The sequence below is a fragment of the Heptranchias perlo genome, chromosome 2, assembly GCF_035084215.1.
Source record: "Heptranchias perlo isolate sHepPer1 chromosome 2, sHepPer1.hap1, whole genome shotgun sequence".
Lineage (NCBI taxonomy): Eukaryota > Metazoa > Chordata > Chondrichthyes > Hexanchiformes > Hexanchidae > Heptranchias > Heptranchias perlo.
The window spans coordinates 157,303,714-157,326,145 of NC_090326.1; the positions used below are offsets into that span (position 1 = coordinate 157,303,714).

The window sequence follows — 22,432 nt, forward strand, 5'->3', positions numbered from 1 at the left end:
ATCTTTTTAAAGGCATCAACTGACCTGAACCAGGTACCTTTGGGAGTCTGTTCGACATGCCCACTATTCTGTGATGGGGGGAACGTTTATTTTCTAGTTTCTAACATTGCTTGGGAATTTTACAGCTGTAGAACGTTTCATCTGTAAATGGACTTTCAGTAGAAATAAAAAGGACAAATTGCTTCTGATTATAACCATGATTAATGAATACTAAAGTACTTCATTGGTTGTAAAGTGCTTTGGGACATCCTGAGGTCGTGAAAGGCGGTTTATAAATGCAAGTCTTTCTGATATGTTTATGAATATGGAATGTTTTTAAAAATATTCAGCTCTATCAGAGGAAGTAAAAGCATATGCATCTAATGGGAAGAAGGTAATCACTGGAGTGCCTCAGGGATCATTGTTGTTTATCAATAATCTGAAAGTGCGGACAGAAACAAAGCACTGACACGAGGAGCAACTAGGAACAAGTAGACCAAGTACGTAGAGATGTGGATCAATTGGGGTAAAGGTGGGGGGGGGGAGAGGGGGTTGGTTGACGAGTGCCAGATGTTTAATGTGGACAAATGCCAGATAAGATTGGGGCAGGAGAATGCGGGGTTTAAGATGAACAGACTACGTGAGACAACATAGAAGAGGTATTTAGGGGTACTGATGGATAGCTTTTTGAAAAGATCAGCCTATTGTAAAACAGCAGTAAAGAAGGTAAACCAGATACTAGGGTGTACAGTTACAGTGACAGAACACAAGTCCCGGGGGTGTTGTGTTAGTAGAGCAATAATTTGGCCCCACTTCAAGTACTATATATGGTTCTGGTGATCAAACTATAATGGGGAAATTCTGGCTTTAAAAAGGTTACAGAGAAGGGCATTTAAACATATTAGTGATTAGGCAGCTTAACTAGCAATGAGAGGCTGCAAAAATGGGAATATTTACACAATAGAAGACAAGATTCAGGGAGCCCTTATTGAAGTTTTCAAGATTCTTGGAGGTATAGATTACTCCCAAATCCGTTTCTAAGTCCCTCTGTGCTGATTCAGTTACATAGGAACAGGAGTAGGCCATTCAGCCCCTCGTGCCTGCTCCGCCATTTGATAAGATAGAATCATAGAAGTTTACAACATGGAAACAGGCCCTTCGGCCCAACATGTCCATGTCGCCCAGTTTATACCACTAAGCTAGTCCCAATTTCCTGCGCTTGGCCCATATCCCTCTATACCCATCTTACCCATGTTACTGTCCAAATGCTTTTTAAAAGACAAAATTGTACCCGCCTCTACTACTGCCTCTGGCAGCTCGTTCCAGACACTCACCACCCTTTGAGTGAAAAAATTGCCCCTCTGAACCCTTTTGTATCTCTCCCCTCTCACCTTAAATCTATGCCCCCTCGTAATAGACTCCCCTATCTTTGGGAAAAGATTTTGACTATCTACCTTATCTATGCCCCTCATTATTTTATAGACTTCTATAAGATCACCCCTAAACCTCCTATTCTCCAGGGAAAAAAGTCTCAGTCTATCCAACCTCTCCCTATAAGTCAAACCATCAAGTCCCGGTAATAGTCCCAGCATGGTCCTGGTGTAGTCTGTCCCAACGGAACAACTCTGTTTTCCCAGTACTGGTGCCAGTGCCCCAGGAATTGAAACCCACTTCTCCCACACCAATCTTTGAGCCATGCATTCATCTCCCTGATCCTATTGACCCTATGCCAATTTGCTCATGGCTCAGGTAATAATCCAGAGATTATTACCTTTGTGGTTTTCCTTTTTAATTTAGTCCCTTGCTGCTCAAACTCTCTCAGCAGAACCTTTTTCTTAGTCCTACCTATGTCGTTGGTACCTACGTAGAGCACGACAACTGGATCCCCCCCCCACCTCCCACTCTAAGTTCTTCTCCAGCCCGGAGGAGATGTCCTTAGCCCTGGCACCCGGTAGGCAACATAACCTTCAGGAATGATGCTCCTGGCTGCAGAGAACAGTGTCTATCCCCCTAACTGTACTATCGCCTACGACAACCATCTTCCTTTTTACTCCACCCACTTGAACGGCTTCCTGTAACACGGTGCCGTGGGCAGTTTGCTCGTCCTCCCTGCAGTCCTCGCACTTGTCCACAAGAGTTGCAAGAACCTCAAATCTGTTGGACAAGCGCGGGGACTGGGGCTCCTGCAATACTACCTCCTGGATCCCCATACCTGCCTCACTCGCAGTCACACCCTCCTGACCCTGACCACGTGTCAATTCTAAACTATTTAATCTAAGGGATGTGGCTGCCTCCTGGAGCAAAAGGTCCAGGTAGCTTTCTCCTTCCCTGAAGTTTCGCAATGTCCACAGCTCGGACTCCAGCACCTCAACTCAGAGCCGAAGTTCCTTGAGCCGCAGACACTTACTGCAGATGTAATCGCCCTGGACAAAAATGTCCACAAGCTCCCACATATTGCAGCAGCAACATATCTCCTGTTCTCCCATTATTTTATTTATTCAATTAATTAATTTAGTGTTAATCAAATTATTTACCTCGTTTAATTAGATTAATTAAATTTAGTTCAGTTTTTAAAATTTTGTTATATGCTATATGTTAACTTAAAGCTCAGCCCACAGTCACTACCAATCACTTTCCCAAATCCCACATCCTCCAATCTGCACGCCAGACCTCACCAATCTGCCAATCTGAGTTGGTACCAGGCCTGCGAAAGTGCGTCCACCAACGTTCTCTGCTGATGCACTAGAGACCTTGTTGCAAGAGGTGGACAGAAGGAAGGACATCCTATATCCGCAGGGGGTGGGGGGGGTGGGTGGGGAAGAGGCCCTCCAGACAGGGGAGGCAGCAGGGGATGAAGTCAATGCCAGACACACAGCATCATTGAACATGGATGCAGTGCAGGAAGAAGTTCAATGCTTTGACATGAGCGGTCAAGGTGAGTGAGGTCAACTGTCAAGTGGCATCTCCTACCAACTGCACCAGGCACTACACCCCCCATCCCCCACATACCGATAAACTCTTTCCATCAGTACTCAACTCTTCCCATCAGTACTCAACTCTTCCAATCAGATGCTTCCTCTCACCGTTACACATTACCACTGTTTCAAGCCACCCACCCACAAATCAGAGGCCACACACACTGGCAGCTATTCAACCATGACAGGCACATCAGCCAGGCACACGTCCCGCTTTCCTGCAGGAGAAGGTGGTGCATATCAAGAGGTAGCAAGTGGCAGTAGCATTTAGCCCCTTGAGCCTGTTCCACCATTCAATGAGATCATAGTGGACCTGTGACCTAACTCCATATACCCGCCTTAGCCCCATATCCCTTAATACACTTGGTTCACAGACATTTAACCTCTGCTAATGTTGGTCAGGAAATGCTTGGTGCTTCATGATGACACTGGGGTGCCACAAAGTGGCCCAAGCAGTTGTACTGACATTCCTCATTTGAAGGCCATAAACTATGAAAAAAAGAACCTTGCTAGCCCAGTGGAACACTGCATCTTCTATACACAGACAGTGGGAAAATAGCTACATTGCAGATATTACTCATTACAATCAGAAGCCATCTTTAACATTAACCAGGACAGGTACATCTGTTCTGAAAGACAGCAATTCTAACGTTGCTGAACGAAGGTGTAAGATGAAATGAAGCGGTCTCAACCAATTGTTTTGCTAATATTAAATGGCATAACTTTATCAAATATGATTTTGCAGTGATAATTTGATGTCATAAAGTACAGGAAACCAACAGCCAATCAAAATGTGTGTTAATCATTTGCTACTTTAAATAAAGCTGAAAATGCTGCAAATGTACAACCGGTGAATCAGCATCAGAAAGCAGAAGAACAGTTCTGATAACAGATACCATCCAAAATATTAACCTTTCCTTCTCTTTCAGATACTGATTGATCTGCTGTGTACTTCCATCATTTTTTGTTTTTATTTCAGATTTCCAACATTTGCAATTTTTCTTTTTATCTCAGATACTTTAATGTAATTGATTAAATTCCCTATTGCATCATAATTAACCTCTAATAAATAAAATACAACTCACATGATTCTAGAACTAATTCAGTGACAATATTGTTAGCTAATTATATATTTTGTTCATAGAATCATACAGCAGAGACAGAGGCCATTCGGCCCATCATGCCTGTGCCAGCTCTTTTGAAAGAGATATCCAATTAGTCCCAGCCCCCCTACTCTTTCCCCATAGCCCTGCAAATTTTCCTTTTCATGTATATATCCAGTTCCCTTTTGAAAGTTACTACTGAATCTCCTTCCACCACCCTTTCAGTCAGTGAATTCCAGATCATAATAACTCGGAGTGCAAAATAAATTGTCCTCATCTTCGCTCTGGTTCTTTTTATTGAACTATCAGATTATTTCCCTCATAATTTTGTGTTTTCTGAAATCCAGTACCTACAGTAATCATGTTAGCTTTCATAATTTGTCCTAAACAATTGAACATGTAGCATAGTGATAAAGAAAGAAATTCCCAAGTGTGTTTTGCAAATGCCTCCAGGATAAAAAACAGCCAATGGCCGTGGTGTTTATTCACTGCACAGGAACCATTTATTGCCTTGACACACTGGGGCTCCTACATTTATTGCTTAATTCCATCAATTATTGATATGATTAATTTAAAGTTCGTAAGTATTAAATCTTCATAAAAGTGGCAGAACATCTTAGATAAATGTGTGTTCAATGTGTTGCACAGTAAGAAGCACAATAAGCAATAGATCATGGCTGATCTGTGATCTAACTCCATACACCCGCCTTTGGCCCATATCCCTTAATACCTTTGATTGCCAAAAAGCTATCTATCTCAGATTTAAATTTAGCAATTGAGCTAGTATCAATTGCCGTTTGCAGAAGAGAGTTCCAAACTTCTACCACCCTTTGTGTGTAGAAATGTTTTCTAATCTCGTAACTTAACCCTTGAAGTCCGGGTATCATTCTAGTAAACCTACGCTGCACTCCCTCCAAGGCCAATATGTCCTTCCGAAGGTGCGGTGCCCAGAACTGCTCACAGTACTCCAGGTGCGGTCTAACCAGGGTTTTGTATAGCTGCAGCATAACTTCTGCCCCCTTGTACTCTAGTCCTCTAGATATAAAGGCCAGCATTCCATTAGCCTTATTGATTATTTTCTGCACCTATTCATGACACTTCAATGATCTATGTACCTGAACCCCTAAGTCCCTTTGGACATCCACTGTTTTTAACTTTTTACCATTTAGAAAGTACCCTGTTCTATCCTTTTTTGATCCAAAGTAGATGACCTCACATTTGTCTACATTGAATTCCATTTGCCACAGTTTTGCCCATTCACCTAATCTATCAATATCGCTTTGTAATTTTATGTTTTCATCTACACTGCTTACAATGCCACCAATCTTTGTGTCATCGGCAAACTTAGATATGAGACTTTCTATGCCTTCATCTAAGTCCTTAATAAATATTGTGAATAATTGAGGCCCCAAGACAGATCCCTGCGGGACTCCACTAGTCACATCCTGCCAATGTGAGTACCTACCCATTATCCCTACTCTCTGTCGCCTTTCGCTCAGCCAACTTCCTAACCAAGTCCGTACTTTTCCCTCGATTCCATGGGCTTCTATCTTAGCTAACAGTCTCTTATGTGGGACCTTATCAAATGCCTTCTGGAAGTCCATATAAATAACATCCATTGACATTCCCCTGACCACTACTTTAGTCACCTCTTCAAAAAATTCAATCAGGTTTGTCAGGCACGACCTACCTTTCACAAATCCATGCTGGCTCTTTCTGATTAACTGAAAATTCTCGAGGTGTTCAGTCACCCTATCCTTAATTATAGACGCCAGCATTTTCCCCACAACAGATGTTCGGCTAACTGGTCTATAATTCCCTGGTTTCCCCCTCTCTTAAAAAGCGGAGTGACGTGCAATTTTCTAATCTAGAGGGACAGTTCCTGAATCTAGAGAACTTTGAAAGATTATAGTTAGGGCATCTGCAATGTGCTCACCTACTTCCTTTAAATCCTTGGGATGGAAACCATCTGGTCCTGGGGATTTGTCACTCTTTTTAGTGCTATTATTTTCTTCATTACTGTTGCTTTACTTATGTTAATTTTATCGAATTCCTGTCCCCGATTCAATATTAGTTTTCTTGGGATTTCCGGCATGCTATCCTCTTTTTCTACTGTAAATACTGACGCAAAATAATTGTTCAACGTGTCCGCCATTTCCCCATTGTCAATGACAATATCCCCACTTTCAGTTTTTAAGGGGCCAACACTGCTCCTGACCACCCTCTTTTTCCTAATATAACTATAAAAGTTTGCCGTATTGGTTTTGATATCCCTTGCAAGTTTCTTTTCAATACTCTCTTTTTGTAGCTGTTACTATCTGTTTTGTGACCCTTTGTTGATCTTTGTATCTTTCCCATTTGCCAGGATCTGTGCCATTTTTTGCCTTTTTGTATGCCCTTTCCTTATGTCTTATACTGTCCCTTACCTCTTTAGTTGTCCATGGCTGTTTTTTTTTGGCAAGTAGAGTTCTTGCCCCTCAGGGGTATAAACCGATTCTGTATCATGTTAAATGTTTCTTTAAACATTTCCCACTGATCATCAGTCGTTTTACCCATTAACAGATTTGCCCAGTTTACTGTGGACAGTCTCTGTCTCATCCCATTGTCTTGGCTTTACCCAAGTCTAGAACCTTAGCAGCTGATTCACTTTTTTCCCTTTCAAACACTACATTGAACTCGATCATGTTATGATCGCTATTGGATAGATGTTCACGCACAGTTAAGCTGTTAACTAAATCTGGTTCATTACGCATTACTAAATCTAGTATGGCTTGCCCCCTTGTTGCCTCTAGGACATACTGCTGTAGAAAACTATCCCGGACGCACTCCAGAAATTCACTACCTTTCTGACAGTTGCTAGTCTGCTTTTCCCAATCTATGTGAAGGTTAAAGTCCCCCATTAAGACCACTATGCCTTTCTTACACGGTTGTCTAATCTCTGCATTTATACAATCTAGCACTTCAGTTCCACTCATTGTTTGTTTATATTTTTTTGTTTACGTTGTCACATTTTTTGACTAGTGAGCACTGTTTATCGGTGTTTGCAATTACATTACCAATCTCAATCCTAATGCAAATTTATGCTACACCCTCTGACTCTACTGTTCTCGTTATTTTAGTGGAATCAGCAAATTTGACAAGTTTCCATTTCATTATCTGGATTATTGATGTAGATTCGAAACAAGTGGTTCAAGTTGACCCCTGTGGGCTCCACTCAATACATCCCTCCATTGTAACATTGTAAACCTCGAACTGTAGAAGATTACAGCACTGAAGGAGCCTTTTTAGTCCACCTTGTCTGTGCCTGCTCTTTGCTGGAGCAAACCAAAACTAATCCCACCGTCCTGCTAACTCCCTAGAGCCATGTATATTTCTCTTTTTACTGATCTATTTGTGAACTACTGTTTTTAATCTTTCGAGAGTCTCTTATACTTCCTCCTAACATTCCGATCACTCTCAACTTCTTTCCTTATTTTCTCATTCTCTCATTTTTATCATTCCTATAGGCCATCTTTTTCAATTTTACTTAGTTTCTAACTTATTTATCCACAACATCCTGAAACTTAAAGGGGTATCTCTTTTTTCAATGGTATATATTTATTCTGCACCTTTGCAATCTCCTTTTTAAAAAAAGGTATCCTATTATTGGACCCTGCAGTCTGATCATAGTAGGTACCAATTTCTCTTTCCACCTCAGCTAGCTCACTCCTCATCTTTCCAAAATTTGCCCTGTGCCAATCTCTTGCCCTTGGTTTTGGTGGTAATTTTTCCCCCCTTGTTTGGAGGTTAATCCTTATTACTGTCGCTGCTCCCCAGATGCTTACCCATAACTAACTCATCTCCCTGATCCGTTTCATTTCTCGTAACTCAATCTAGAAATGCTTAGGGCACGAGCCATCAGGTGCTCTGTGACTAATCCAGTGGGTTCTGCTAATTTTTTGGGAACCAATTTCTTTTATACAATTATTCTCTATCCATTGTTCGATATCTACCTCTAGTACATCTACATTCTCACTTCCATTATCATTTGTAAAAACTGATGCAAAATATTTAATCTTTCTGCCATATCTTCATCCTCCACAATTAAACTCCCTCCTTCACCCCTGAGCAAGTCTGCCCTTTTTAATGATTCATTTACTATTTTATTTGCTTATAAAAGCCCTTTTATATTATCTGCCAGCTTTTTTTAGTCTTTCTAATCTCCATTTTCACCTCCCTACTACACTTTCTATATTTCTTAAGATTATCTTTTGTATTGTTGGCCCTAACTTTATTATATGTCTCCTTTTTAAGTTTGTTTAGTTTTAATTTCTCTATTCATGGAACTCTATTCGTGAGCAACCCCATTTTCACCTTGTAGGAATATATTTTGGACACTATCACGTATTTGAAGATTTCCCATTGCTGATCCATCATCCTGATTTTTCTGTCCAGTTAATTTGGACCAGATCTCCTCTTATCTCACTGAACTTTGCCTTTTTCCAGTCACCACCCTTATCTTTGACTCTTCATTATCCTTTTTTATTTCTACATTGAACCTAATTATATGGTGGTCACTTTTTACCAGTTGTTCTCCTAATCCCATCAGTTATTTGTCCCACTTCATTTCCCAAAACTAAATCAAGCAATGCTTTTTTTCAGTGTTAGAACATACTAATCTAGGAAGCAGACCTGGGTGCATTCTAAAAAGTTTTCCCCATTTTGACCACACGCAGTACCATTATTCCAGTCCATCTAGGGATAATTAAAACCATCTACTGCTTCTATTTACAACAACTTTATTAATCTGTCTCTTCCACCAGTCTCAAACCTAGGCTACCCCAGCCTCCTGCCATATTAGCTTAAGTCCTCGCCCACAGCTCTATTTCCTCCCTCTTTACAGACATTGGTGCTGTTTCAGTTCAGCTGAAGCCAATCATTTGTTCCAGAACTCGCTCCAGTGTCCCAAGAATGTGGAACCTTCCCTCCAGCACTAGCCCTGCATCCACACGTTGGCCATTCTCATCTTCCTCTCCTTAATCTGTCCAGCACATGGCACAGGAAGCAATCATAGAATCATAGAAGTTTACAACATGGAAACAGGCCCTTCGGCCCAACATGTCCATGTCGCCCAGTTTATACCACTAAGCTAGTCCCAATTGCCTGCACTTGGCCCATATCCCTCTATACCCATCTTACCCATGTAACTGTCCAAATGCTTTTTAAAAGACAAAATTGTACCCGCCTCTACTACTGCCTCTGGCAGCTCGTTCCAGACACTCACCACCCTTTGAGTGAAAAAATTGCCCCCCTGGACCCTTTTGTATCTCTCCCCTCTCACCTTAAATCTATGACCCCTCGTTATAGACTCCCCTACCTTTGGGAAAAGATTTTGACTATCTACCTTATCTATACCCCTCATTATTTTATAGACTTGTATAAGATCACCCCTCAACCTCCTACTCTCCAGGGAAAAAAGTCCCAGTCTGTCTAACCTCTCCTTATAAGTCAAACCATCAAGTCCCGGCAGCATCCTAGTAAATCTTTTCTGCACTCTTTCTAGTTTAATAATATCCTTTCTGGAGGTTACCAGCAGTTGAGGACTTGTTTTTCAATCTTGTGCCTAAATCCTTAAAACTTCCTCTGCATGATCGCAAACAAACTTTTATTTATCATTGATTCCAACATGGGCCATGACTCTTGGCTACTTCCCTCCCTTTCCAGAAGTCTTCCAACCCAGGACTAATCTCCTGCACCCTGGCGCCAAGGAGGCAACATACAATCAGGACTCCTGGTCGCAAAAAAAAGGCTATCTATAATCCCTGACTAGAATCTCCCACTACTACGGCTCTCCTTATAGTCTACCTGCTTCCTACCAAACCCCCCTCCCCAACTTAGAGCACTAATTTGTTGAGAACCACCCTCCTAAGAGTCACTGTCCACCTCGTTCTTCTCCAACACTGGACAGTCCCAGTAACCTTGGGGTTCCCAGCACTTTTAGACCTGCTGCCCCTGCACATCCTTGCTTTAGTATATCATTAGTCCTACAAAAATTCAATAACAACTTTGTGTTATCCTCATTGGTATATAACTCTAGTAAACTTTATCCTCTCGCTCCATTTCATCACCACTCTTACCTTTTAAAGAACCAACTTCCTCCAACTTCTTTCCTTACTGGTACTGGCAGAATGTTTTAGTATTTTGCTCAACATCTTTTTCTATCCTCACCTCTGGCGCCCTTTTGGAAACTCTAGTTTAGGAACATAGGAACAGGAGTAGGCCATTTAGCCCCTCGAGCCTCTTCCACTACATCTTTCTTCGATTTGCACTCAGTGTCATCCTCCTTCCCACCTGTTAGTTTTTTTCTCATTCCCTTTTAAGTTCTGCTTTTCAGACCTTTTTTTTTCCTGGTCTTTAGAGGTCATGATTGCCAGATAATTTGAGATAAGTCTTGACACCTGTTGAGTTTATTCTTTTATGCATTTCCTTTTTTTAAAAAAAAATGTTAGGCTTAACTAAACTGATAAGAAAACTATACCTTCAAGTCATTTAATTTCTTATTAAAAAGTTGAAAGTCTTTAGAGCTGACTTGACTGTCAATATTAAAGCCCTTCAACTTTTCTGAATGTTCCGATGGGACCTTTGTTGTGGGGGAGACCTGTCATCTATTTGCAACACTATCCTCTTTGATCGTGAAATCTTGAAAATCGTTACCAGTGAACTTGAGTCAACTGACAAATGTGTCCGGAATCTACAAGCTAGTATGTTTTGCAAAGTTTCTGTTCTTGAGCTGGATGTTTCATCACAATGTTTTGTGTGTCTGTGTGTGACCTGAGAGCTCAATGCCACTTGCTCCACCCCAATGAATGTTGGCCGCCACCTTGGCATATGGAATCAGAAAGTTACGGCACAGAAGAAGGCCATTGGGCCCATTGTGTCCGTGGCAGCCGAGAAAGAGCTATCCAGCTTAATCCCACTTTCCAGCACTTGGTCCGTAGCCCTGTAGGTTATGGCACTTCAAGTGTACATCCAAGTCTGAGTTGAGGGTTTCTGCCTCTACCACCCTTTCAGGCAGTGAGTACCAAATCCCTACCACCCTCTGGGTGGAAACATTTCTCCTTGGCTCCCCTCTAATCCTTCTACCAATTACTTTAAATCTATGCCCCCTGGCCACTGACCCCTCTGCTAAGGGAAATTGGTCCTCCCTATCCACTCTATCTAGTCCTATCATAATTTTATACACCTCAATTAAATCTCCCCTCAGCCTCATTTGTTCCAAAGAAAACAACCCCAGCCTATTCCAATCGTTTCTCGTAGCTAAAATTCCTCTGGATTTACGAGGCCCTGGCAACATCCTCGTAAATCTCCTCTGTACCCTCTCTTAGTGCAATCACATCTTTCCTGTAAGGTGGTGACCAGAATATATTCTCTGATTTAACAAAGATAAGAGTACATCAGTAAAGTTCAGGAACTTGTAGAGACACTGTCAAAAGCTGGGGTCAGAGGAAAGGACAGACTGACTGAATGATAGTCAGCTACGAATATTAAAATGAGAAAAATGTAAGAAAAGGAGTGGAAGATAAAACAGAATGACTAAGATAAAGACACTGAACTGGAAAATGGGAAAGAACCAGCAAAATATCTACAGGAAGTTGCAATTTTTTTCTGTCAACGAGCAACACCGTAGGAGAGTCAGTAATATATATTTGTCACCCTTTTTTAAAACCAGTTTGTGGTTATAAATTTGCCACTTACATTTCTTGGATTTTGCAGCATTTCCCGAGCGATTCCCAGCCCCGGGGAGTGTGCATTCTATGAAGATCAGCACAATGTTGCCTGCACGTTCTCCTGTACAGCATATTGAAAGCGAAAACTTAAGAAACTTCTGCTGAACATATGGGCTATGGGCACATAGAAGGATCAGCGTTCTCAAAATACTTTGTTGCTGGGCTGCAGTACTGGACGTCTAGCCGACATCATGCTGTACGCCTGAACTCTGGGAGCAGGAGCTTGTACTGTTACTTGTTGGTTCAACCTAAAAATAATTTGATGTGGAGATGCCGGTGATGGACTGGGGTTAACAATTGTAAACAATTTTACAACACCAAGTTATAGTCCAACGATTTTATTTTTAATCCCACAAGCTTTCGGGGGCTTTCCCCTTCCTCAGGCGGCTTCCACACCGCCTGAGGAAGGGGAAAGCCCCCGAAAGCTTGTGGGATTAAAAATAAAATCGTTGGACTATAACTTGGTGTTGTAAAATTGTTTACAATTAAAAATAATTTGGCATTGTAGTAATCAATTAAATAAATAAAATAGTTATGACAGGGCAGGAGATGTGTTGCAGCTGCAATATTTGGGAGCTACTGGACAGTCTTGTCCAGGGCGACTACATCTGCGGTAAATGTCTGCAGTTCGAGGAACTTCGGCTCCGAGTTGAGGAGCTGGAGTCCAAGCTGCAGACATTGCGATACATCAGGGAGGGAGAAAGTTACCTGGACACTTTGATCCAGGAGGCAGTCACACCCCGAGACTAAATACTGTAGAAGTGGCACGTGGTCAGAGACAGGAGGGTGTGACTGCGAGTGAGGCAGGTACGGGGATCCAGGAGGTAGCATTGCAGGAGCGTCAGCCTCTGCACTTGTCCAATAGATACGAGGTTCTTGCAGCCCTCCTGGACGAGTGCAGGGAGGATGAGGAAACTGGCCATGGCACCGTGGTTCAGGGGGCCATTCAAGTGGGGGGAGTAAAAAGGAATGTGGTTGTAGTAGGCGACAGTATAGTTAGAGGGATAGACACAGTTCTCTGCCGCCAAGAGCGAAAGTCCCGAAGATTGTGTTGCCTTCCCGGTGCCAGGGTTAAGGACATCTCCTCAGGGCTGGAGAGGAACTTGGAGTGGGAGGTGGAGGATCCAGTTGTCGTGGTCCAAGTTGGTACCAATGACATAGGTAGGACTAAGAGGTTCTGCGGAGGGAATTTGAGCAGCTAGGGACTAAATTAAAAAGCAGAACCACAAAGGTGGTAATCTCCAGATTATTACCTGAGCCACGAGCAAATTGGCACAGGGTAAATCAGATCAGAGGGATGAATGCGTGGCTCAAAGATTGGTGTGAGAGAAGTGGGTTTTGATTCATGGGGCACTGGCACCTGTACTGGGGAAAGAGGGAGCTGTTCCGTTGGGACGGGCTTCACCTGAACCATGCTGTGACCAGTGTTCTGGCAAACCGAATAACTAGGGCGGTAGAGAAGGCTTTAAACTAAATAGAGGGGGGGAGGGCTCAGGTGGGGCAAAGTTTAGATTGATAAAGAGAAAAGACAAGGAAGTAGTACAGGAAAGTGATGGGGGTAATGATAAACAGTGTGTGTCCGGAAGGGACAGAGTGTACAAACAAGAGTGCACCAGCAAATGGGGCCGGGGTAGGAAAGAATGGTAAAAAGACAAAGTTAAAAGTTCTTTATCTGAACGTGCAGCATTCATAATAAGATAGATGAATTGACGGCACAAATAGACACAAATGGGTATGATCTCGTGGCCATTACAGAGTCGTGGTTGCAAGGTGACCAAGGTTGGGAGCTAAATATTCAGGGTTATTTAACATTTCGTAAGGATAGGAAAAAAGGTAAAGGTGGTGGGGTAGCTCTGTTAATAAAGGTTGAAATTGGTATAATAGTGAGAAATGATCTTGCTCAGAAGATCAAGATGTCGAATCAATTTGGGTGGAGGTAAGAAATAGCAAGGGAAAGAAATCACTGGTGGGAGTAGTATATAGGCCCCCTAACAGTAGCTACACTGTAGGGCAAAATATAAATCAGGAAATAAGGGGGGCTTGTAAAAAAGGAAATGGGTGATTTTAACTTCCACATAGATTGAATAAATCAAATTGGCAAAAATAGCCCTGAGGAGGAGTTCATAGAGTGTATTAGGGACTGTTTCTTAGACCAATACGTTGGGGAACCAACCAGGGAACAGGCCATTTTGGATCTGGTAATGGGTAATGAAACAGGATTAATTAATGATCTCAAAGTAAAGGATCCCTTGGGAAGCTGTGATCATAAACTGAATGTGAAATTCTACCATGCGAGCGAGGATCTCAAGTCTGAAACTACTGTATTAAACTTAAATAAGGGCAATTATAAAGGAATGAGGGCGGAATTGGCTAAAGTGGACTGGGTAAACAGATTAGATGGTATGATGGTGGATAAGCAATGGCAAACAATTAAAAAGATATTTTATGACTTGCAACAAAAATATATCCCTGTGAGGAGGAAAGACTCCACAAAAAGGGTGAACCAACCATGGCAAACTAAGGAAGTAAAAGATGACATCAGATTAAAAGGAAAAGCAACTACATGGCAAAGATTACTGGTAAGCTTGAAGATTGGGAAAACTTTAAAAACCAGCAAAGGATGACTAAAAGAATAATAGAGGGAGAAAATAAATTGAGAGTAAACTAGCAAGAAATATAAAAACTGCCAGTAAAAGCTTCTACAAGTATATAAAAAGGAAGAGGGTAACTAAAGTAAACATTGGTCCCTTAGAGGATGAGACTGGGGAAATAATAATGGAAAACAAGGAAATGGCAGAGGAATTGAACAGATATTTTGTATCTGTCTTCACACTAGAAGACACTAATAACATACCAATAATAGTAGAAAATCAAGGGGCAAAGGGGAGGGAGAAACTAAAAACAATCACTATCACTAGAGAAAAAGTACTAGGTAAACTAATGGGTCTAAAGGCTGACAAGTCCCCTGGACCTGATGGCTTGCATTCGAGGGACTTAAAGGAAGTGGCTGCAGAGATAGTGGATGCATTGGTTGTAATCTTCCAGAATTCACTAGATTCTGGAAAGGTCCCAGTGGATTGGAAAACTGCAATTGTAACATCCCTATTCAAGAAGGGAGTGAGACAGAAAGCAGGTAACTATAGACCAGTTAGCCTAACATCTGTCATTGGGAAAATGCTAGAATCCATTATTAAGGAAGTAGTAGCAGGACATATGGAGACTCATAATACAATCAAGGAGAGTCAACATGATTTTATGAAGAGGAAATCGTGTCTGACAAATTTATTAGAGTTCTTTGAGGAAGTAACGAGCAGGGTGGATAAAGGGGAACCAATAGATGCAGTATATTTGGATTTCCAAAAGGCATTCGATAAGGTGCCACATAAAAGGTTACTGCACAAGATAAGAGCTCATGGTGTTGGGGGTTATATACTGGCATGGATAGAGGATTGGCTAACTAACAGAAAACAAAGAGTCGGGATAAAAGGGTCATTTTCAAAATGGCAATCTGTAACTAGTGGGGTGCCGCAGGGATCGGTGCTGGGGCCTCAACTATTTACAATATATATCAATGACTTGGATGAAGGAACAGAGTGTATTGTGGCCAAATTTGCTGCTGATACAAAGATAGATGGAAAAGTAAGTTGCGAGGAGGACGCAAAGGGATATTGACAGGTTAAGCAAATGGGCAAAAATTTGGCAGATGGTAAATAATGTGGGAAAATGTGAAGTCATCCACTTTGGGAGGAAAAATAAAAAAGCAAAATATTATTTGAATGGAGAAATACTACAAAATGCTGTGGTACAGAGGGATCTGGGTGTCCTCATACATGAAATACAAAAAGTCAATATACAGGTGCAGCAGCTAATCCGTAAGGCAAACGGAATATTGGCCTTTATTTCTAGGGGGGATGGAGTATAAAAGCAGGGAAGTCATGCTACAACTGTACAGGGTGCTGGTGAGACAACATCTGGAGTACTGCATACAGTTCTGGTACCCTTATTTAAGGAAGGACATACTTGCATTGGAGGCAGTTCAGAGAAGGTTCACTAGGTTGATTCCGGATATGGAAGGGTTGTCTTATGAGGAAAGATTGAACAGGTTGGATCTGTACTCATTGGAGTTTAGAAGAATGAGAGGAGATCTTATTGAAACATATAAGATTCTGAGGGGACTCGATAGGGTAGATGCTGAGAGGATGTTACCTCTCATGGGGGAATCTAAAACTAGGGGGCATAGTCTCAGAATAAGGGGTCGCCCGTTTAAGATGGAAATGAGGAGGAATTTCTTCTCCCAGAGGGTCATGAATCTTTGGAATTCTTTACCCCAAAAAGTTGTGGAGGCTGAGTCATTGAATACATTCAAGGCTGAGTCAGACAAATTTTCGATCAGCAAGGGAGTCAAAGGATATGGGGAAAAGGGTGGGAAAGTGGAGTTGAGGTAAAAATCAGATCAGCCATGATCTCATTAAATGGCAGAGCAGGCTCGAGGGGCCGAATGGCCTACTCCTGCTCCTATCTCTTATGATCTTATGGTAAACTGGAAAATGGCCCAGCGGTTTTCACTCCTACAAAGTGATTAGTGCAGCGATAGCGTAAATCAGTGCTGCACCGGTATCAAACGCGCAGAAGTTCAGTCTGATTTCAGTGCAGGTTTTATTTAATACAGGTTTGTACCAACAATATTAAATGCTATAGTAAACCGAGACAGTGTGGCTATCAAAGCTACCCAGTTCTGGATTACAGCAGTCTTGGTATTGTCAGTGCAGGTTCACTAATGCTACTTGCAAGACCCCCACCAGTAAGTCCACTGTTTGTTCTGAATCGTGCTGCCCAAGAAGCAAGGCCAACGGGATGCTGTGAGAAACAGCGATTCCACCAATCTTCTGTTCGATGAAAGCATTGTTCCCTTCAGACTGACAGCTCTTCTGTGCTGAGAGTGTCGGTTCTCCATTGTCAGCGCCTGTAGGAAGAGCAAGACCGATGGTAAAAGTAGCATTGCTTTTCAGTACCTCCCATCAACTCGTTCACTGCTGAAGATGCACCGTGTCATCAATCTCCATCTGCTCCCTGCTCCAGGGAACGGTGCTGTTCACTTATTTCTCTTGCCTTTTTATTTCAGCTGCCCTAGCTCATGTAACCTACAATTGTACACCCAAGAGAACTGGCAAGCAACCTATGGCCAGGCCTTGACTAATATTACTGTTGTGAACAATTTTACAACACCAAGTTATAGTCCAGCAATTTTATTTTAAATTCACAAGCTTTCAGAGATTTTCTCCTTCCTCAGGCAAATGTTTCAAGAGCTCCTTGAAGCCTACGCATTTATACATATAGAACAATACATGGTGTTTACAGACTGCCCCTGCAACTGCCCATTGCCAAGGCAATCACCGTGTTCAGACAGAGAGGTGTCACCTGCAGAACCCCCGAATACACATTCAACAAAAAAACAAACAGGGAAAAAAAACAGAGAAAAAAAAACACAGAGAGAGGCAGAAACATCCGGAAGGCAGAGAGAGCCAGCAAATGACCCATTATATTAAAAACAGATAACATTTGTTCGATGGTGGGGTAACGTGTAGCGTGACATGAACCCAAGATCCCGGTTGAGGCCGTCCTCATGGGTGCGGAACTTGGCTATCAATTTCTGCTCGACGATTTTGCGTTGTCGTGTGTCTCGAAGGCCGCCTTGGAGTACACTTATCCGAAGGTCGGTGGATGAATGTCCATGACTGCTGAAGTGTTCCCCGACTGGGAGGGAACCCTCCTGTTTGGCGATTGTTGCGCGGTGTCCGTTCATCCGTTGTCGCAGCGTCTGCATGGTCTCGCCAATGTACCATGCTCTGGGGCATCCTTTCCTGCAACGTATGAGGTAGACAACGTTGGCCGAGTCACAGGAGTATGAACCATGCACCTGGTGGGTGGTGTCCTCTCGTGTGATGGTGGTATCTGTGTCGATGATCTGGCATGTCTTGCAGAGGTTACCGTGGCAGGGTTGTGTGGCGTTGTGGACGCTGTTCTCTTGAAAGCTAGGTAGTTTGCTGCGAACGATGGTCTGTTTGAGGTTGGGTGGCTGTTTAAAGGCGAGTAGTGGAGGTGTGGGGATGGCCATAGCGAGGTGTTTGTCCTCATTGATGACATGTTGAAGGCTGCGGAGAACATGGCGTAGTTTCTCCGCTCCGGGGAAGTACTGGACGACAAAGGGTACTCTGTTGGTTGCGTCCCGTGTTAGTCTCCTGAGGAGGTCTATGCGATTTTTTGCTGTGGCCCGTCGGAACTGTCGATCGATGAGTCGAGCGTCATATCCCGTTCTTACTAGGGCGTCTTTCAGCGTCTGTAGGTGTCCATCGCGTTCCTCCTCGTCTGAGCAGACCCTGTGTATTCGCAGGGCCTGTCCATAGGGGATGGTCTCTTTGACGTGGTTAGGGTGGAAGCTGGAAAAGTGGAGCATTGTGAGGTTGTCCGTGGGCTTGCGGTAGAGTGAGGTGCAGAGGTGCGAGCGTCCACAACGCCACACAACCCTGCCACGGTAACCTCTGCAAGACATGCCAGATCATCGACACAGATACCACCATCACACGAGAGGACACCACCCACCAGGTGCATGGTTCATACTCCTGTGACTCGGCCAACGTTGTCTACCTCATACGTTGCAGGAAAGGATGCCCCAGAGCATGGTACATTGGCGAGACCATGCAGACGCTGCGACAACGGATGAACGGACACCGCGCAACAATCGCCAAACAGGAGGGTTCCCTCCCAGTCGGGGAACACTTCAGCAGTCATGGACATTCATCCACCGACCTTCGGGTAAGCGTACTCCAAGGCGGCCTTCGAGACACACGACAACGCAAAATCGTCGAGCAGAAATTGATAGCCAAGTTCCGCACCCATGAGGACGGCCTCAACCGGGATCTTGGGTTCATGTCACGCTACACGTTACCCCACCATCGAACAAATGTTATCTGTTTTTAATATAATGGGTCATTTGCTGGCTCTCTCTGCCTTCCGGATGTTTCTGCCTCTCTCTGTGTTTTTTTTTCTCTGTTTTTTTTCCCTGTTTGTTTTTTTGTTGAATGTGTATTCGGGGGTTCTGCAGGTGACACCTCTCTGTCTGAACACGGTGATTGCCTTGGCAACGGGCAGTTGCAGGGGCAGTCTGTAAACACCATGTATTGTTCTATATGTATAAATGCGTAGGCTTCAAGGAGCTCTTGAAACATTTGCCTGAGGAAGGAGAAAATCTCCGAAAGCTTGTGAATTTAAAATAAAATTGCTGGACTATAACTTGGTGTTGTAAAATTGTTTACAATTGTCAACCCCAGTCCATCACCGGCATCTCCACATCATAATATTACTGTGTTAGTGTGGAAGCAAGATATTGGATAATTCTCCCTCTCCACCTGGACACAAAACAGCCGAGCCATATGGGTGTAGGTTGCAAGTGTGGCTTTCATGCTAGCAAGATGTAGGGAAAGAAGGGGAAAATATTGTAATTTTGACTCAATTGATAGTACTCTTAACTCTGGGGCAGAAGGTTGTGGGTTCAAGTCCCATACTGGTCCCTGAGTGCACAATCTTAGACTAACACTTCAGTACTGAAGTTTTGTCTACCTGCCATGTCACTATTTTGTGTCAGCCGTAGCTCAGTTGGTAGCACTCTCGCCTCCGAGTCACAAAGTTTTGGGTACAAGTCCCACGCCAGAGACTTGAACATGTAATCTAGGCTGACATTCCAGTGCATTACTGAGGGAGTGCTGCACTAGCGGAAGTGCCGGCTTTTGAAATTGAGGCCCCGTCTGCCCTCTCACGTGGAAGTAAAAGATCCCACGTCACTATTTTGAAGAAAAGCAGGAGAGTTCTCCCTGGTGTCCTGGCCAACATTTAGCCCTCAACCAACACCACAAAATAAAACAGATTATCTGGTCATTTTTTCATTGCTGTTTATGGGAGCTTACTGTGTGCAAATTGGCTGCCACGTTTCCCTATATTACATCAGTGACTATTGCTTCAAAAGTACTTAATTGGCTGTAAATCGCTTGGGCATAACCTGAGGTTGCGAAAGGCGTTATATAAGAGATATTTCTTTCTATACAAAGAGCAGGGAGTTCTGGCCAATATTCCTCCTTTAACCCCCCCTTCTCCCCACAAAATAGATTAATTGAAAGTTGTAACATTTACTATGGTAGGTTTAGCAGAGCCATTGAACCCACCTCAAAACTTTCCTGGGGCTCGCTCTAATCGATGCATGAACCGGTCTGTACTGGGTGAGGTCGGGAGGTAGACTTGCGGTAATAGTGGAAGCCCGGTTGTTAATTTTTGGCTGCAGGGAGGAGCCTGATTCCTTCTCCGTCCTCCCATTACTGTCGCTCCATCCTTCCTGAGAGGGGATCACACTCGGGTCAGAAGTCCTTGAGGAATGAAATGCTCCCGACTTCCTCAGCGATCTCTTGGTTGGATTAGGATCCTTGGGTGCATGCTGCTTTTTCTTCCTGGAGTTAGCTTGATGGCTGTGCTCTCCTCGGGCCCCAGAATTGTTGGTCGAAGAGGAGTGGGGTCCGAGGGAGTGCCGATGTTGCATTGAGCTCAAGGCTGGAGGTGAAATGGATTTCTTTGGCTGTAGCAGAGTAAAGTTTGAATGAGTTTCATTCTTTTTCCTCTCTAGCAAAGTGCACCACAAACATATAAAGCCAATTGTAAAGCATTGCTCTGTACCCATCCACTGTGGTGCTGTTCATAATGACAATGATCTCTGGTCTGTACTGAATCAGCTGCTATCAGCCTGGGCGGCAGTAGAATCACCACAAAAGACCTCAGTATCTCTGGGCAGGGAAGAGAAAATTAAGCTGGGGTACTTGCTCTTGATTGCTATCCCATTGACGCCTCCCCTACTGCTATGGTCAAACAGCCTCCCAACACATCAGGGTACGGTAGCATAGTGGTTATGTTACTGGACTAATAATCCAGAGTCATGCGTTCAAATCCTGCCATAGCAGCTGGGGAATTTAAATTCAATTAATCAAATAAAATCTGGAATTAAAATACTAGTATCAGTAATGGTGGCCATGAAACTACCAGATTGTCATAAAAACCCATCTGGTTCACTACTGTCCTTCAGGGAAGGAAACCTGCCGTCCTTACCCAGCCTGGCCTATGTGTGACTCCAGACCCACAGCAATGTGGTTGATTCTTAATGGCCGAGCAAGACACTCAGTTGTAAAATCTCGCTTAAAAAAAAAGTCGTAATAAGAATAAAACCGGTCGGACCACTAGGCACCGGACACCACAATAGCAAACCAAGCCCAGTTGACCCTGCAAAGTCCTCCTCACTAATAGCTGGGGACTTGTGCCAAAATTGGGAGAGCTGTCCCACAGACTAGTCAAGCAACAGCCTGACATAGCCATACTCACAGAATCATACCTTTCAGCCAACGTCCCAGACTCATCCATCACCATCCCTGGGTATGTCCTGTCCCACGGGCAGGACAGACCCACCAGAGGTGGCGGTACAGTGATATACAGTCAGGAGGGAGTGGCCCTGGGAGTCCTCAACATTGACTCTGGACCCCATGAAATCTCATGGCATCAGGTCAAACATGGGCAAGGAAACCTCCTGCTGATTACCACCTACCGTCCTCCCTCAGCTGATGAATCAGTCCTCCTCCATGTTGAACATCACTTGGAGGAAGCACAGAGGGTAGCAAGGGGACAGAATGTACTTTGGGTGGGGGACTTCAATGTCCATCACCAAGAGTGGCTCGGTAGCACCACTACTGACCGAGCTGGCCGAGTCCTGAAGGACATAAGAAATAGGAGCAGGAGTAGACCAATCGGCCCCTCGAGCCTGCTCCGCCATTCAATAAGATCATGGCTGATCTGATCCTAATCTCAAATCTAAATTCATGTCCAATTTCCTACCCGCTCCCTGTAACCCCTAATTCCCTTTACTTCTAGGAAACTGTCTATTTCTGTTTTAATTTAATGATGTAGCTTCCACAGCTTCCTGGGGCAGCAAATTCCACAGACCTACCACCCTCTGAGTGAAGAAGTTCCTCCTCATCTCAGTTTTGAAAGAGCAGCCCCTTATTCTAAGATTATGCCCCCTAATTCTAGTTTCACCCATCCTTGGGAACATCCTTACCGCATCCACCCGATCAAGCCCCTTCACAATCTTATATGTTTCAATAAGATCGCCTCTCATTCTTCTGAACTCCAATGAGTAGAGTCCCAATCTACTCAACCTCTCCTCATATGTCCACCCCCTCATCCCCGGGATTAACCGAGTGAACCTTCTTTGTACTGCCTCGAGAGCAAGTATGTCTTTTCTTAAGTATGGACACCAAAACTGTATGCAGTATTTCAGGTGCGGTCTCACCAATACCTTATATAACTGCAGCAATACCTCCCTGTTTTTATATTCTATCCCCCTAGCAATAAAAGCCAACATTCCGTTGGCCTTCTTGATCACCTGACATAGCTGCTAGACTGGGCCTGCGGCAGGTGGTGAGCGAACCAACAGGAGGGAAAAACTTACTTGACCTTGTCCTCACCAATTTACCTATCGCAAATGCATCTGTCCATGACAGTATTGGTAGGAGTGACCACC

General features: G+C 43.5%; 1 protein-coding gene across 2 annotated transcripts in view; it reads right to left on the reverse strand.

Moving 5' to 3' along the window:
- Window positions 1-16,462: 16,462 nt before the first annotated feature.
- LOC137334569 (centrosome-associated protein 350-like) overlaps window positions 16,463-22,432 on the reverse strand; it is a 68,368-nt gene continuing 62,398 nt past the window's right edge. For both annotated transcript variants that reach the window (XM_067999350.1, XM_067999341.1), the window contains 2 exons: window positions 20,040-20,443; window positions 16,463-16,786 (listed from right to left, as the gene is read on the reverse strand). In XM_067999350.1, the coding sequence (XP_067855451.1) occupies window positions 16,780-16,786; window positions 20,040-20,443 (411 nt within the window). In that variant the 3' untranslated portion in view covers window positions 16,463-16,779. The remainder of the gene's footprint in view (window positions 16,787-20,039; window positions 20,444-22,432) is intronic.